Below are 16,894 nucleotides of genomic sequence, written 5' to 3' on the forward strand. Positions count from 1 at the left end.
TGGGTAGTCGTCACAACAATAACACGGCTGTTAATGCCATGACGGGATCATGACGGGACGGTTACACTGTGACACACCATTATAGTTCAGTCTTGGTCAAATACTTCTGAAAATACATCCTTAAGTCTTTGAGGTTATCACTGATGTTACTGGATGAGGGGCTGATGATAAGAAGGACACTTTATTTCTTAATCTTATCAAAAGTATATCAGTGATATATATATAAGGATGTATTATGTATGTTTTGATCAAGGACTCTGGGAAAAGCTTGAGGAATAGCAGGAAGGGTAGCTACTAGCAGGTGCGAAGGTTAGAACCCAACAGAGGTTACTATACTATATACTATATACTTACTGACTACTGTTTGTATTTAACAGACGAGATCATTTATCAGAAGGCCAAGGAGTAAAACTGTAACTATAGAAACAAGAAGCAATTTAGACCCAAAGGCGAGGCATCGATTGTAGTAATGAAGATCTCTAGAACCAATGCCTTGGAAAAACAGAACTATATCCAAATCTTTTATATTCCTAGTATAAAGATGTATAAATGTAGGTGATGCAAACAAGGTAACAAAATATAAAAAACAAAATACATACAATAAAAGGAGTACGAGGCTTGTTATCTTAAATGGGATTAGTTGATAGGCTTGCTAGGAACAAATATAAAAAAGCTCAAGTTTACCCTAGTAGCTATAACCTTAAGGTTTACTCTCTTCGGTGTCCTCACATCTGCAGGAATATACAGGTCTTAATTGTACCTTCAGGTATGGTGTGAAAACAGGAAACCCACAGATAACAGACACAAACAGCACTGTGCTTCAGATGCTTCAAAGACCTAATCTAGTGTCACTGTGTGAGAAGCACGTTTGTATATGCCTCTTTACTATGCTTTATATTTGCTTTGAATTGATATTAGAACAGCATGTATGACCCATAGAAAGGTACAGCACACACTGTATTAATAACTTTTTTACATTAACAGTTTAAGGGTAGCTAATGCCAGCAATGCTGGTGACCTCTGATCTCATGTCAACATCCTATAGCAGTGGACTGGTCTTTATATGGATAGTTTGCATGTTTCAAATTGTAAGTAAGACCCTATTATGCCTACAAATAGAACAGCCACTGTCTTTAACTCAGCCTCTAGGTGTCCCTTTTTACAGAGAAATGCAATCAGACTTAAGCCAAAACTAGACGACCAAGAGTAGTTGTCCATAAAGTATATTTTCTCTAAATAAATGTTGATAAACAGGAGAAAATAATATAAACTCAGTGTGTGCCATGTAGACTATTTAATATGATTTAGACTCATTTACGGTAATAATTCAAATCATGCTGGGCAGGGGAATTGCTTGAGATTGCTCACTCTCTCTGTCTCTGCCACCACGATAAACAATATAAATACCATTGCTTTAAAAGGAACCATTTGTTTTGTGGCTCAGTGTGAAATTCAGTCATTTTTGCAGTACATTTGACACATTTCTCTCTTACCTGGCACCTGCCACAGGTGACTTTCTCCCCGGGTCAAGTGATGCTCCCAGCGGCTCCTCTCCCAGTGACCTAGTGTCTTTATTTAGCTGCTGTAGCCGTGAACTGAGCTCTCCCATAACAGAAGGTTTTGCTCCATCATCTCCACCGAGTCCCAATCCCAGCCCGCCTAGATTTCCCAAACTCCCAATACCTAGCCCCACCCCTGGCCCACGAGGCTCCACTGGGTCCCCCCACAGCTTGGACCTCCGCTGGAAGAGGTAGCGCGGCTTGGTGGGGCCGAGTCCTGTCACTGAGGCCGAGCCGCCGAAGGGCAGCCCAGCTCCGCCTGCAGCAGCAGCAGCCAGGGCAGCAACCTGTTGTTGTGAGAGCAGCTCGCTGTCGGAGCTCTGCTTCAGTAGAGGGTCCCTGAAGGTGACGGGGCCTTTACTGCCTCCTATCTGGGACCTGAGTCGGGGCTTAGGAGGCACTGGCGGCTTGTCGAGCACAAAAGTCAGCCCTTCGGCGTAGGAGGTGTGCGTGGTGTGTGTGTCTGCAGGCTCGCCGCTCTCTGAGGACAGGGTGGACATGCTGGAAACTGTGGAGACGGTGCTGGTGGTCTCGAGATGGTGGTCTCGCTCTCTGTCACTGGAGCTGCGCGTGTCGGCCTCCTCCACACCTGAGTCAGCCGCAGAGCTGGACTCACCCACCGGTGGGGGCTCCAGAGGGTCAGAGGGCTTCCCTGAGACAGCTGCTGCACTGGGTGGAGGTGCCAGCTGGGGAGGCTGAGGCTGGGTGGGCATCACAGTTGGAGTTTTTGGGGATGACGGAGTTTGGGGCGTTGGTGTTGTAGGGGTGGTGGGAGAGGAGGCAGGTAGAGTTGGCGTCCCCTGTGCCTGCATGCCATTAGCGAACTCATCGGGTGGTGGAAGAACTCCAATGTGACGAAGCTCTTCTCTTGTTTCCTCATCGCTGGAGGACAACATTGCAGGAGGCAGGGTCACGGTGTAGGGGTCCACGTCCTCCTCGGAGCTGCCCTGAGCCAGACTCTTGTCCTGCGCTGGACTGGCGGGACGCTGAGTGTGAGGCTGGGCCTGGAGCTGGGCCTGGGGCTGCGAGGCAGAGGGGCTGGGGGATTTAGCCCTTGGACTTAGAGACTTGCTGGGCTCTGTGGACGTGGGGGCAGGTGTCTGTTCTAGGTGTGGATCTACCCCGACTGACTGGCCGTTACTGGTAGCATGGACCATAATAAGCCCTGCTGTTTTCTGCTGTGACGTGTCCATAATACTGATCAACATACTATTTTTATCCTCAAGTCTCTTCTCCTCCTTCCTCTCCTCTACTCTGGCCTCCATCTCCTGCCGGAAAGATACCGGTGACTGTGATGTGACCCACTGTGGTTTGGTGGGCTGGGGAACTAAAATAGATGTCGGGGAGGAAACAACTCCATACCCCCCTGCCTTGGCGCTTTTAGGTGAAAAAGGGGGAGTTGTGGTAGCCCCTTCCCCATGTGGAGACTCTTTGGTCTGAGGGTCCATGAACAACACGCCATGGCCTGCTCGATCCTGTTTAGTCCTCGGCTCAGGGCTGCCCGTCGGGCTCTGGGAGGTCAGTGCTCTCTCCCTTGCGGCCAGCGCAAGAGCCAGTGGAGAGTTAGGGTCCAGGGGTTTTCCTGTGAGCGGATGGATAAAGGTGGTCCCACTAGGTGAGGGGCTCAGAGCCAAGGCAGGGGGAGGCAGCTGTCCCAGCTCTCGGGTGAGCATCCGTTCATCGATGGAGTGAGACTGAGTCAGAGAGGGGGAGTCAGAGCTGGCTAAGGAAGCCCCCTCCATAGTCCCAACGGAAAGGAAGACAGTGGATTTTCTCCGTTCTTCTAGACGACGCTCACGATCTTTCACTGCTCCAGCTATAGCAGCGGCGAAGGGACCCTTCCCCTGAAACATCATCTCTCCCTGGGCACGCAGACGCTCTCGCTCAGCCTTCAGCTGCTGCTGGTAGTAGTCTGCACGGCTGGTGTGTGTGTGTCCATGGGTGTGTGAGTGTCGTCCTGAGGGAGAGCTTTCTCGGGAGTGGGCAGCAGCTAAGGCCAAACTGGCTTTTTCTTGTGCATCTTCCACCTGCAGTAAGGCAAAATAAAAAAACAGCATGTTAGAAAGTCTTCGTAACTAATGTATACAACTAGCAGATGACCATCCTGGAAATGTCACCTACCTGTAGCTGTTTCACCAGTGGACTTTTCTTCCTCTGGGGCTTGGTGGGTGTGAACAGTCCAATACTAAATTGACCCACATTGGCATAAGGGTTGTCAATAACCCGACCCTTCCTTTTGATTCGCTCCGGTGGAATAGCAGCAGAAGGACGGGGGATTTCTGTCGGTTCTACAGGTAGATGTGAAGAGTCCTGAAGGATGATCATGGAGCGCGCTTTCTTCTGTCTCTCTAAGTGTGTGGCCTGTCGCTGAGCGGCCTCGTACGGCAGATCCAAAGATGAAGGCTTGAAGCTGGAGCGTCCTCCAGGCTCATGGCCCTGACTGTGGGTCCTAGATGGGGGAGGAGGGGGACAAAAGGCTGGAGGAGGACCAGTGTCCAGGTAATAGGGAGGAGGAGGAGGTGCAGTTTGTGGAGGTGGAGGGATGGGATGGGGCTGAGAGTGTTCTCGGAGGCTGTCTGTCATAGAGGAACTGCGGGGAAACCTGTGTTCGGCTGCAAGGACCGACAGCCGATCCTCCTCAGTGGCACCTGGTGAGGGAGAGGAGAGCACAGATCTTCTCAGGAAATACGACCATTTTAAACTAACCTAGCAGGTCCACAGCTGCTTCCTGACAAATTCACTGCATTGCATCCATCTGAAAATATGTTCTCACATATTTATAATGTATTCGTTGTCTCAAAGACAGCTATACAATATAGGGTTCAACTCCCAGAACAGACTTAGTGTGGAGTGTAGGCTGAAACACAGACATCTGTAGACAAAATGGAGCATATTTATTTTTTCAGAGATGAGAAGAAGAGCCCTCCCTAATATGTAAAACGTATAACTTACTATTTTTTATTTATTTGGCAATTAACTAATTGAATAGTCCTTCAATGAATGTAGGCTACTAGAGAACAGGGAACATTTTTAAATAATAAATAACGTATTGCACTTGAAAATCTGCTCTGCAAATGTGTGTCTGTGAATATCTAAGCACATTCTGAACATGCAATGCAATGTAATTCAATTCAATTCAAAACCTTTATTTATCCAGGTAAAATCCCATTGAGATCAATGATCTCTTTTTCAAGGGAGACCTGCAATTAAGTATTTGCAACCATGTTAGCATTTGTTAAGCTAAATTAAAACTGCCTACATGCTTTTCTTTCTGGGTGAAGTATGCAATTTGATGGGAAAATAAATCTTCCCTATCTTATATCCTTTATGCCAATTAAAACCTGTAAGCATACTGCACATAAGATGCACTATCATTCACCTTATTTGAATATGTACAGGATGGGTGATTGTTTTACCAAAAGACTTGGTCCTGGACATCCCCTTGGGTAGCGGTATGTGACCTCTCTCAATGCCGGGGTGCAGACCTCCATGTAGAGTCATCCCTTGTCTCTCAAACAGTGACTGCAGTTAAGAAACATATATTTAATGCCTCTAAAAGGCTGTGTAGCACATTTGTTTTTGATTAAATTATACATGAGCCTTAATTCATATGTATGCCAACATTGTGGCATATGCTGTCTGCCAGTGTGCTTTGTGTAGGTGCACTCACACTGATCTCTGCTGGTGTAATTCTCCTGCTGGTAGGCCTTTGTTTGACAGTAGCTGCTCTGTAATCTGCCTCTGAGGGCTGAGAACGCAAGATAGACTCCTGTGATGCCAACATCTCATCTAGTCTCTCTGTTGAGAAGCAAATGAGGCAGAACTAAATGCTGAGACATAAGACTGTGGAAATATTGTGTCATCAATTCTGACATTGCAAACACAGTAGAGAATACAAAGTGTGATTAAAAAGGCATCTCCAAAATGTTGCTATGAACTACAAAGTGAGGTCATGCTCCATGTCTATGGTATTAAATCACTGCTCCATCCCAAATTAAAAGTTCACTGTGTTACACCACTAGGGAGTGAGTTCTACGAATTAAAAGAGATAGAGAAAGAGGAAATCAGAAAAGAAGGGGAGAAAGAGAGTCCACATATTGCAAGTGTTCTGTTCTTCAGCTCTAAATCAATGCTGTAATTGACACAGCAGTGAGGAATTATCTTTATGACTTTCAGAGAGGTGTCAATTCAGACTCACCTCCTCTTCTCCTCCGAGCAGAAGCTTGGTGGGAAAAAGATAGCGTCAGCAGAGGAGGGAAAGAACAAGCCAACACAAGTGACTATTCAAAAAGTCAGGAGACACACCGAGCTTATTAACAAAAGGGAAAGCAGAAATGTGACAGAAAAAGGAAGTCTAGGGTCTGGAGTTGGCATGCCAGCTTTCTCACCCAGTTCTTCCAGCTCAGCGGTCATGGACTTAGAGCGCAGCGTCAGGGTGGTGCTGGGGGCTCTCTTGGGTGGCGGGGGAGCTGTGGAGAAAAGGCATGGTGTTGAGGATGAAGTTGAAGGGGAAGAAGATCCTTTGGATTTGCGGCTCAGTGCCCTCCTGGCATCTCCCAGACGGCTAGCCCATCCCATCTTCACTGATTTGATCTGGTTAAATTCAGATGAACTGGACGGCCCCCATTTAACGACGACCTTGTTCGGGTTACATTTGGATCCCGACTTCTTCATGCTTTACTCTCTGTTGATCCGATGGCTTATGAATTTTTCAGTCTGTCTCCAAGACTTTCAGTATTCTAGTCTTTGTGCTGCAAGAATCCCTCTCTGTTGGGGAGCCCAGAGGCAGTACATGTACAACTGAGTCCAGTCTGAAACAGCCCTAGCTTTCTGAATCCTCCCATTAGAAAGAGAACAACAGAGTATGTACGCCACAATAGGCAGAAAGAGTAAAATAAGTGTGGCAAGGGGAGGGAGAAAGTCGTCCATCTTACTTTTAATATGCTGCCTGTCTGAAATGTTGCAGGAGAGTATCAGACAGAAACGCGAAGACACACACATGCATATCCTCCCACACGCGGGACCACTTGCAGATACACTGAGAAAACTCCCTGAGGGAGGACATGATGACATGTGGGGAAGAGATTACAGTCAATTCAAAAGCTAAAGAAACTGATGCGCTGCAGTCTTTATACCCCAAATCCCATGGGAGCACCCGAAACCTTCTAAACTCATAAGGCGGCTGGGCTGGTATCGTCCCACTCAAAAAACATATCTAACAAACATCAGCTCCAAATACAACGGACAGAGTTACAGATTTCAATAAAAGGCTTTAAAATCAAGTTACAATGAACACTCTAATTAACCAAATCAAAAATAATGTGGTCATGTATTGAAGCATGTTAAATCTGCAGTAACAACGTAATGCCATGCAGTCGGACACAGATCATGAAGCCACACACAGCAGCAGCCTATACATGCTACAACAAACCCAAGTTTCCTGTCAACACCCCAGACAGAACTAGATCAGCTCACTCTATCCGAGATCGCCCAGCTCACACTTGCATGCACTACTGTGGAGCAAAAGATCTCTATATCCAAACGAATGCCTTGTGTCCCACTCGAGCCTAACTATCCTGCTGTCGTCAGCAGCTGCAGATCTAGTGAACATACGCCATCCTGGGTACAGTCCGTATCAAACATCTTCTTTCGTCACCAGTATGCACACTCTGGTACAGTAGCAGGGAGCAGAGGAGATGGAGGAGGACGGAGAAAGAGAAACAGAGTCAGAGGGAGAGAGAGATGCTTCTGCAGGAATGTAATGCTTAATTCAAACATGCAGTGTAGTCACCATGGCAACGGTGGCAGTAGTGAGGCCTCGCATGGTGCAGAGATTGTGTGTTTTGTATTGAGTGTTTGCCTGCGAGTTTCTGTGTGTGAGAGCATGCCTCTTGCATTTTTGCAAAAGTGCGGCACAATAGGCAGAGTCCCGATGGACAGCAATGCGGCTGGAGAGGGTGTTCATCAGAACTGCTTAGGATGATCAAATAAGAAATCTTTGAGGAAAAGTTTGAAAGAGGAGGGAAGGCTCTTGTTCTCCTCTCTGAAAGAATACATATGCTCCATTTTGTTCTATCTGTGTTTCAGCCTACAATACATACTGTACTAAGTCTGTTCTGGGAGTTGAACCCTCTGCCTGCAAGCCAAGTCCCTTTGGACTGAGTTACTGACGCCAATAATGCTAGTCCACATGAATGCATATTTTCATGTCATTCTAATAATCCACAAAGCCTGAATATTTTGCACGCAAAACAATGTATATGAAGATGATTGGCATTTTGGTAAATGTTTTCTTGCTTATGGTAAAATGAGAGAATCATTATTTATTTAGTTAAATTCAGAATAAGGACTGGAATAAAGTATAAAACAGTATGAAAATCTGGCTAAAAGCAGCTTTAAATCACATTTGTTAACATCATCGATTGTTCCATCCATACAAAAACCTGTAAAATGACAATTCTCCCATATATGTGGAAGATTATTTCATGGTCAGTAGTAGTAACTGAGAGTGAACACCCAGAGTCTCAGACGATTGACTGGTAACCTCTAAGCACCAAGAAATAGTTCGACACATAATTCCCAGTAAAACTACACAATTGTATACCTTGCACTTAGTCTGGATTAAACAAACAAGATATTTCCATAGTCTTTCAGGTAAAGCTCAGCTAACCAGATGCTTGCTGAAAAGCACTTTGAATGGCCTTGTGTTGAAAGGTGCTATATAAATAAACTTGCCTTGCCTTGCCGAAGCCTCATATCTAACAGACATACATTTGAGCTTGATTGTCTAATTGAGGCAAATTTCCCAAGATGTCCCAAAAACATTAAACTTTAATAAATAATGAAGACTGAGTGGATTCAATCTGCTGATGGAAAGACCGTGACATGCACTGGAAGCTCCAAAAACAGGCCCTAAGTGGACATGAGAGCGCAAAAGAAGGAAAGAGAGTTCCTTGATGTTTTTTTATCTGAATTACATACTTAAAGGTAGGGTAGGTAATTCTGGAGAAACCAGCTCGAGTGCGCTAGAATTTGAAAATACACAGCCGGAAAAAATCTGCCACTTCCTTACAGAGCCCCTCCTCCAACACACACGAACGCGCACATGACCAATGAGGGCACGAGATAAGTTTGTGCACAGATGGAAGGCTGACAGGCAGGTAGGCCATCCAGTTATTTTAGCCGGGCCGGCTCAGATGATTGGCTTCCACTGATGACATTTTTTTTAATGGATTTTTTGTCAAAGCACTTAAGATATTCATTGCACATCTACCTGTATGCACGCACGCACGCACGTATTCATCACTGAGTGCAGAATAAACGCGACTAGTTTTGCTCTACACACAGCACACTAACTCTGGTGACTCCTGTCATGTTGAGGGACACACACACACACCACACCACACACACACACACACACACACACACACCACACACACACACACACACACACACACACACCACACACACACACACACACACACACACACACACACACACACACACACACACACACACCACACACACACACACACACACACACACACACACACACACACACACACACACACACACACACACACACACACACACACACACACACACACACACACACACACACACACACACACACATCACACACACACACACACACACACACACACACACACACACACACACACACACACACACACACACACACACACACACACACACACACACACACACACACACGCTGTGGATGCAGTCCTGAGGTCACTTTGCCAGGGCTGTGTGGGAGCTGAGTAATGGCGAGCTATGGTTGACATGGTAACCACATGAATTTACAGCAGTGAATCGTTGCAGAAATCACCTTGACAACAGAAAACACACATATCTTCCCAAGTCACCCGTACATGAAAACAACTAACATAACATATCTACACTACGTTACAGTTATTAAGTTCATTATCATACTCAGTGATATGTTTAATAATATTTACAAAAAGCGAATTTGTGAAGCAGGAAATACATGCCTTTATGTGACATTTCACATGAAAGAACATGATAGATATTTAATTGACTATCTGTTTAATCTAAAGTGGATTCAACATAGAGGTCTTTACCTTTCTTGCGGACGACCTCCTCAGACTCAGGCTTGCGTGTGACGGACACCACCTTCATCAGCAGCCGGTTGCCCCCCTGCCGGATCAGGGACACCACCTGCTTATGGCCCACTTTAACTACATTCACCCCGTTCACCTAGGACGAAACGCACAAAGACAAGACATGCAAACACAAGTTTAACCTTTAAAGCATTAAAGTTTACTTTCACATGATAAAACGTTTCTGCAAATCATGCCTAGTCATTTCATTCAATAAGCACAGATAAATAGAAGCTTTCAGAGATGGAATACGTACTCAAAAGAAGCAGTACTGCATTCAGTCCAGTATTCAAAATTGTACTTAATTAAAAGTGAAAAAGTATAAGCATAACAAAAATACTTTGTGTATTTCAAGCACAATATAGTTTTAATTTGTTTTAAATTAATGTTATAAAAATTATTGGTGCATTAATGTGTCACTTCACTGTTAAACTTGGTAAAGGTGGGGTTTATTTGAATTACTTTATACATTACTTGGTGGCTTAAAGGTGGGGTGGGTAACTTTTATGGAGGACGGAACATGACATAAGTATAAATAAATAAATGTGTAAATAAATGTATGAAGAAATAAATAAATGACGAAATAAATACATAAATAAATAAATGTTGAAATAAATACACAAATAAATAAATAAAAGAATAAATAAATATGGAAATAAATACACCAATGTATAAATAAATAAATAAAAGTAGAAAATAAAACAGAACACACGTTATTATATATCTTTCATATATTTCTACATTTACGCAACATACTTTTATTTATTTATGTATTTATGTGTCCGTATGCTAATGAGGTGGGCTGTCCTAACCTCAGTCTGAAGCAGGATTGGTTACAGGAGTGTGTGATCATTTCTGGCAGAGGGCTCTACTACTAACGCCTGGCTAACCACGAACACCTGCGCAATGTCCCCAGCGGTGTGCCCCCAACGAAGATGTGCTTCAATAACGTTTGGGGGCAACATGTAAGATGGACGCCCAAGGGTCACCTCCTCTGTTTCCGAGAGGATTTCAAGTTGGCGGGCAACCTCTTGAAGACTCTCAAACACAGCTGGGTTAACATCCACATCCATGTCGAGCTGAGCCAAGTCCTCTATACATCGTTCCACACGAAACTGGACATAGTCTTTTGGTTCTCCGTTCTCTAAATGGTCCGCTAATGATCGTAAATGATCTCCAATGGCTCTTAAACCAATAGAGCCCTCTGCCAGAAATGATCACACACTCCTGTAACCAATCCTGCTTCAGACTGAGGTTAGGACCGCCCACCTCATTAGCATACAGACACATAAATACATAAATAAATAAATGTATGTCGCGTAAATGTAGAAATATATGAAAGATATATAATAACGTGTGTTCTGTTTTATTTTCTACTTTTATTTATTTATTTATACATTGGTGTATTTATTTCCATATTTATTTATGCATTTATTTATTATTTTATTTATTTATTTGTGTATTTATTTACACATTTATTTATTTCTGTATTTATTTATTTCGTCATTTATTTATTCCTGTATTTATTTATTTATTAATTCCTGTATTTCTTCATACATTTATTTATTTATACTTATGTCATGTTCCGTCCTCCATACATTTTGGGGAAACCAGCTCGAGTTTGAAAATACACAGCCCGAAAAAATCTGCCACTTCCTTACAGAGCCCCTCCTCCAACACACACGAACGCGCACATGACCAATGAGGGCACGAGATAAGTTTGTGCACAGATGGAAGGCTGACAGGCAGGTAGGCTATCCAGCTATTTTAGCCGGGCCGGCTAAAATGATTGGTCGTGCTTTTTACAGTACTACAGCTTTCACAGATGAACTTTTTTTATGGATTTTTTGTCAAAACCCTTAAGATATTAATTGCTATCGGGATGTTAAGAGCATTCCATGGAATATAACAAAAAGTGTATCTCGAGCCGGTTTCTCAAACGTACCTACCCCACCTTTAACCTATAATAAAATATAATATTGTGTCGCTTTATATTTTACATTAATAACCTAAATCTGCAAAATAACTAGTAACCAAAAATGTAAAACAAATGTAATGCAATAAAAAGTACAACATTTGCCTTCAAAATGTAGTGATGTAAAAGTATAAAGTAGCATAATGTAAAGTACCTCCATGTTCAACTTAAAGGTGGGGTAGGTAAGTTTGAGAAACCGTCTCGAGATACACTTTTTGTTATATTCCATGGAATGCTCTTAACATCCCGATAGCAATGAATATCTTAAGTGCTTTGACCAAAGATACATAAAAAATGTCATCTGTGGAAGCTGTAGTGCTGTAAAAAGCACGACCAATCATTTTAGGCGGCCCGGCTAAAATGATTGGATAGCCTACCTGCCTGTCAGCCTTCCATCTGTGCACAAACTTATCTCGTGCCCTCATGTCTAGCGATCTCGAGCCGGTGTCTCAAACTTACATACCCTACCTTTAAGTACTTTACTTTATTACGCCATCGAAGATTTATACAGCTTTATATATGATTAATATTTAACTTTGCAACATATCCACAAATTCACAATAAAACTGTCCAGAATCACTTTGCTTTTCTCCTCTGCTGCAGGTCATCAGCGGTGTGCTCAGTAATGAGGAAGACACAGATGTAGAAAAGGGAAGAGCTTTTCCGAATTACCTCAATGAGGAAGTCTCCTGTCCTCAGACCAGCCCTCCAGGCCACTCCCTCCACATCCACAGACTCCAGGTACTGAAGGGCGGGGAACGCTGGGGTGGGGGTGAACTCCTCGATGGGCGTCTCAGCTGAGAAAAACCAACCCAGAAAAGTTCAGTGAAATCTGGAGCTTCCTTTGATTTCATTTTTCTTTTATGTAAATGAGACTACAACCTCACAACAACCTCACAAACAGAACACGTATTACATGCTGTGTGTAATATTCGGAATATGTTGGCTGCCGTATTACATTTGCCCTGTTTGAATTCCCTTGGAAGAAATTACACAGTTTTCAAAGCTTCCCTTTTAGCTTTACTAAAATGATTTAATTAATATATATTTCACTGCTTTTAGTTCTATTACTTGACTAAAGATTTCTATATTAGGCAGGAATACTGAGCGGATATACTGCTGTTTCCTGCTTCACCTCAACAATAATGCTGATGCATATTTGCATACAATCACACAGTCATACACCTGCACAACTGCATGCATGCCTTAACAAAACACACACACACACACACACACACACACACACACACACAACACACACACACACACACACACACACACACACACACACACACACACACACACACACACACACACACACACACACACACACACACACACACACACACACACACACACACACACACACACACACACACACACTTTGTTAAGTGAGTGCGGCATCATGAACTCCATTTAATCTTGGAACGAATCCAACAAAATCACTGACACATGAGAGTTCTTAGAGGGCCGCTAAGTGAACTGCTGTGTGTGTGTGTGTGTGTGTGTGTGTGTGTGTGTGTGTGTGTGTGTTTAAGGGTAGTGGGGAGTAAAAGGCAGAGCGAGTAAAAGAAAGCGGGGTGAGCCAAGATCCATGGTAGTGAGTGATGGAGAAGTAAAGCACACTCAGACTCCAGGCAAGGTGCCTGAGAGGGGTTGCTATGGTAACCAGCGTGAGCAGGGAGCTGGCACGGGCATGAGTAAAATGAATTTGTGGTGATGGAGATGGAGATGAGTAGAGAGGTGATCTGGGTTTTTAAATGCGGAAGGTATAAAATGGTTTGCGTAGAATCATTTTTGATAGGGTAATGGCTGGGAAGGATATGAAGGAGAGCAGAGAGGAACAAAAACAAGGACAGACAGAGTGAAGATGAGAGGAAGAGGGGAGGAGGGGGGAGAGGAGGGTGTCTCTACTAAAGCTGAACGCCATGTGCGGGGAACAGATGGGACAGCTAGCCGACAGCTCAGCCAAGGATGACGCCACCAAAGGGGCTACACGCTCACACACACACATACACACACACATACATACACAAATACACACACTCACAGGGTGCATCTGAGTATACACGCCGAGTGTTGACCGAAGCTGGTCGTGTTGTTGACTCACACTGTAACACTACAGACTGAGCCATACTCAGTGACTCAGATCAACAAACTATTTCTCACTTCTAAACTCTCACACGTTAAAAACTGCTAGGTAGTCAATGTGCATGTCTTTGCAAAGGTGTGTGTGTGTGAGTTTAAGAGTGTGTGTGTGTGTGTGTGTCTCACCTTTGGCTCCCCGCAGGACGAAGCCAAACCCCTCGTTTTCTTTCTTCTGCAAAACAGCATTTTTCTCTTCTATGATATAGTCACTGTACAGGAGAGAGCAGAGGGAGAGCAGGTATGAATCCAACACCATCCTCACACTCAAAGAGGAGAGGGGAGAGAGGAGAGGACGGAGGGTCGTCGGGGGGTTGACCAATGGGAGGAGATGGAGGTGCACACACTCACACATAAACACACACACACGCCTGTACTTCCTTTCCCATACATGTCTTTCTACTTTGGATTCAGGATATACCAATCAGGTTAAAAGCAAAGTGAGCGACCACAGCTCAGGATTCCACACAGAGACAGAGAGAGAGAGACAGAGACAGTGAGAGAGAGACAGAGAGAGTGAGAGAGAGAGTACTCATGATTTAAGTATCTTTGGGATAAAACCTAAGACTGAATCAATCTTCTGGCTGATCCCTGAGATGAGACTGCAGCTGAGGGGGGTGTGGAGGGCTTCTGCTAAAGAAAGTGAAGGAGATGGCTGGGATGCAATATTATCCTCTGACTAATGACAGAGGGAATAGGAGGCCAAAGTAAGTGAGCACTTCATCACTGCCTGATTTTTTTCCTCAGAGTTGAGGGCTGGAGGCTGCTAGATGGTGTTAACCTGGGCTGCTCTAGAAATGCATGTGTCGAAAGCCTGTAAGCTAAAACCAAAGCAGAGTTAGTGAGGAAGCAAAGCAAATATCAGCATGATGGCTAGATGTGTGAGAGAAATATTCAGATTGTTCGTTCGCCTAATCGAACCAACTGAAAGGAAACGCTCAGGCAAGGTGTAATGGTTTTAATCTACAGTTTTGATGGTAAAAGATGCAGATGAAGAAATGTAAGATATAATTAAAACATGTCTAATTCAGAAAAGTAAAGTAAAATGACACTAAAATGTCAAATAAATAAAAAAAATTGCCTAAATATTGTGTTCTTAGATTAAATGTACTAAAACAACAGCTTGTATCATTTAACACCACACCACACTGAGGGGTCTGCTGCCAGGTTACACACTGAACAAAAGCCCGACAATTTGTAATATTTTAGCATTAAATCAGTCATCCTGCCTCACAGCTGAGGCAGATGTACTGGGCTTTTGTTAAGGTTGCAACTCAGTAGGAGGCGGCAGTCTCCATTAGCTTAGTTACACTCCACTATCTCAGACTTACCAAGGGAACACAGAGCTCCTGCTGCTGGAGCCAGGAGACCCGAAACAAACCTTTCTGCAGGAGGGAGGTCAAAGGTTTTCTTTCATAAAAAGCTATCCATCCACTTTTGCACCGAATATTATGCACAGAAAACTGTGTTGGTTAAGCAACACTAAGATGCTTTGTTTCAGTCTAACACCTTTTATCCACTACGCTTACATCTCTGCCCTATGCCCCAAAATGCTGCATTAATGCAATACACCCTCCTTCAGATTATTCTCCGCCCACATAACTCAATAAAAACTCTCATGGAAAACACAATTTTAGACGGTATACGTCTCCTCAAAATAAACCTGTCCTTTGACAGTAGAGATACTAATATTCCTCAGACTACAGACATCCATCAAGGGAATTGTACCACGTAACAAAATAACTTTCTGTCCTACCTTTCGCTGCAACCGGAATTTATTCAGATATTCATATGTTGCAACTGCTCCTTAAAGTCTCTCTTAGCTGTGATTTTGTGCAGTGCTTGTCTTTACTGTTACACCTTTGGAAAGCATCACAACCTGTATATGATTTTATTTTCCTCCAGTACTCATCTAACATCTGTACTGTACAAAAAAAAAAAATAATAGTGTATGTATATACAATACCCCATATACTGTATGTAGTCTAACACAGGATAGTATGACTGTGGTAATGCTCATTGAACAAACCTGCAGCTCTGATAACAGAGATGGCATTTAATCCAACTAAAACCTAGAATGCAAGAACTTGACATTTAATAAAAAGGCTGAGAAAGTGGGTGGAAACAATGCTCACTCAGACTAGCGCGTCTCAAACTAACACAATGTGGCATTCAAGTCAGAATTTGCATCAAAACCGCACACAGCCAGCTAATCCACTCAGATAATTTGTCTTATTTAAAAGAGAGAAAGCACTCTCTACACAATAAAGGTCAGGGGGACAGCTTAAAGAAAATAAAGACTTAAAATATCAGGCACAGAAACATGCATGCACCCATGCATGTAGAATATACTGTGTGCACATACAGAAACAACTAATTGCTTATCACTTCGAAGTGAGTGCACCAGCAGCCTTTTACCTTTAGATGGCAGCACCTCCATAACGCTCTAACACATTTCCACATGCACTGCATAGCCAATGTACAGGTAATGAGGCAGTATGAGATATGACTAATGTAGTTTGTGCAGTACAATATACACTAATATCATGACCTGCACTTTGCATTAGCGTGCTAGCTCAATGAAAGAGGCTGTACCTGTATGAGGTGAAGTTGTCGTAGGATCCCACAGTGTAGTGTCTGAACAGTCTCTTAGTGCGGTCCTCCCGAGTCTCTGCAAAACACATGAAATGCATTTGAATTTGTAGCATTTTGTCACAGATTGCATGCACTTCTTGAATATCATTAAGGAAGGACACTGTTCATAAGGGATTATAAGAAGCTCTTTGTATGTAAGGATACATTGTAACTGTAAAATGTAATTCTGTTAGCCAAGAAAGGGGTTAAGCTTCCACAGAGAATTAATTATCATGACCATGCATCATTTATCATAACCTACCACAGTCAAATTGTTCCATGGTAATTTTTTGTTTTTCAAACCGTAAAATAATTCCATAATTCTTAATTTAACGCGTTTCTTCTGAAGCTGGAAAATGCTCTAGAATGGGAACAATGTTAAGCTCAATTAATATTGTGAGTAAGTGTGAGTGTGTGTATATCTGTGTTTCTTGTCA

General features: G+C 43.3%; 1 protein-coding gene across 1 annotated transcript in view; it reads right to left on the minus strand.

The window, feature by feature from the left end:
• The window catches only part of shank3a (SH3 and multiple ankyrin repeat domains 3a), a 242,261-nt gene that overhangs the window by 7,942 nt on the left and 217,425 nt on the right, over positions 1-16,894 (minus strand). Inside the window, 10 exon segments of the mRNA XM_034215672.1 lie at positions 1,494-3,586; positions 3,681-4,207; positions 4,976-5,081; positions 5,230-5,357; positions 5,758-5,781; positions 5,948-6,028; positions 9,665-9,800; positions 12,351-12,475; positions 13,953-14,035; positions 16,419-16,494. Of these exon segments, the coding sequence (XP_034071563.1) occupies positions 1,494-3,586; positions 3,681-4,207; positions 4,976-5,081; positions 5,230-5,357; positions 5,758-5,781; positions 5,948-6,028; positions 9,665-9,800; positions 12,351-12,475; positions 13,953-14,035; positions 16,419-16,494 (3,379 nt within the window).

The sequence above is a fragment of the Gymnodraco acuticeps genome, unplaced genomic scaffold (genome assembly GCF_902827175.1).
Source record: "Gymnodraco acuticeps unplaced genomic scaffold, fGymAcu1.1, whole genome shotgun sequence".
Classification (NCBI taxonomy): Eukaryota; Metazoa; Chordata; class Actinopteri; order Perciformes; family Bathydraconidae; genus Gymnodraco; species Gymnodraco acuticeps.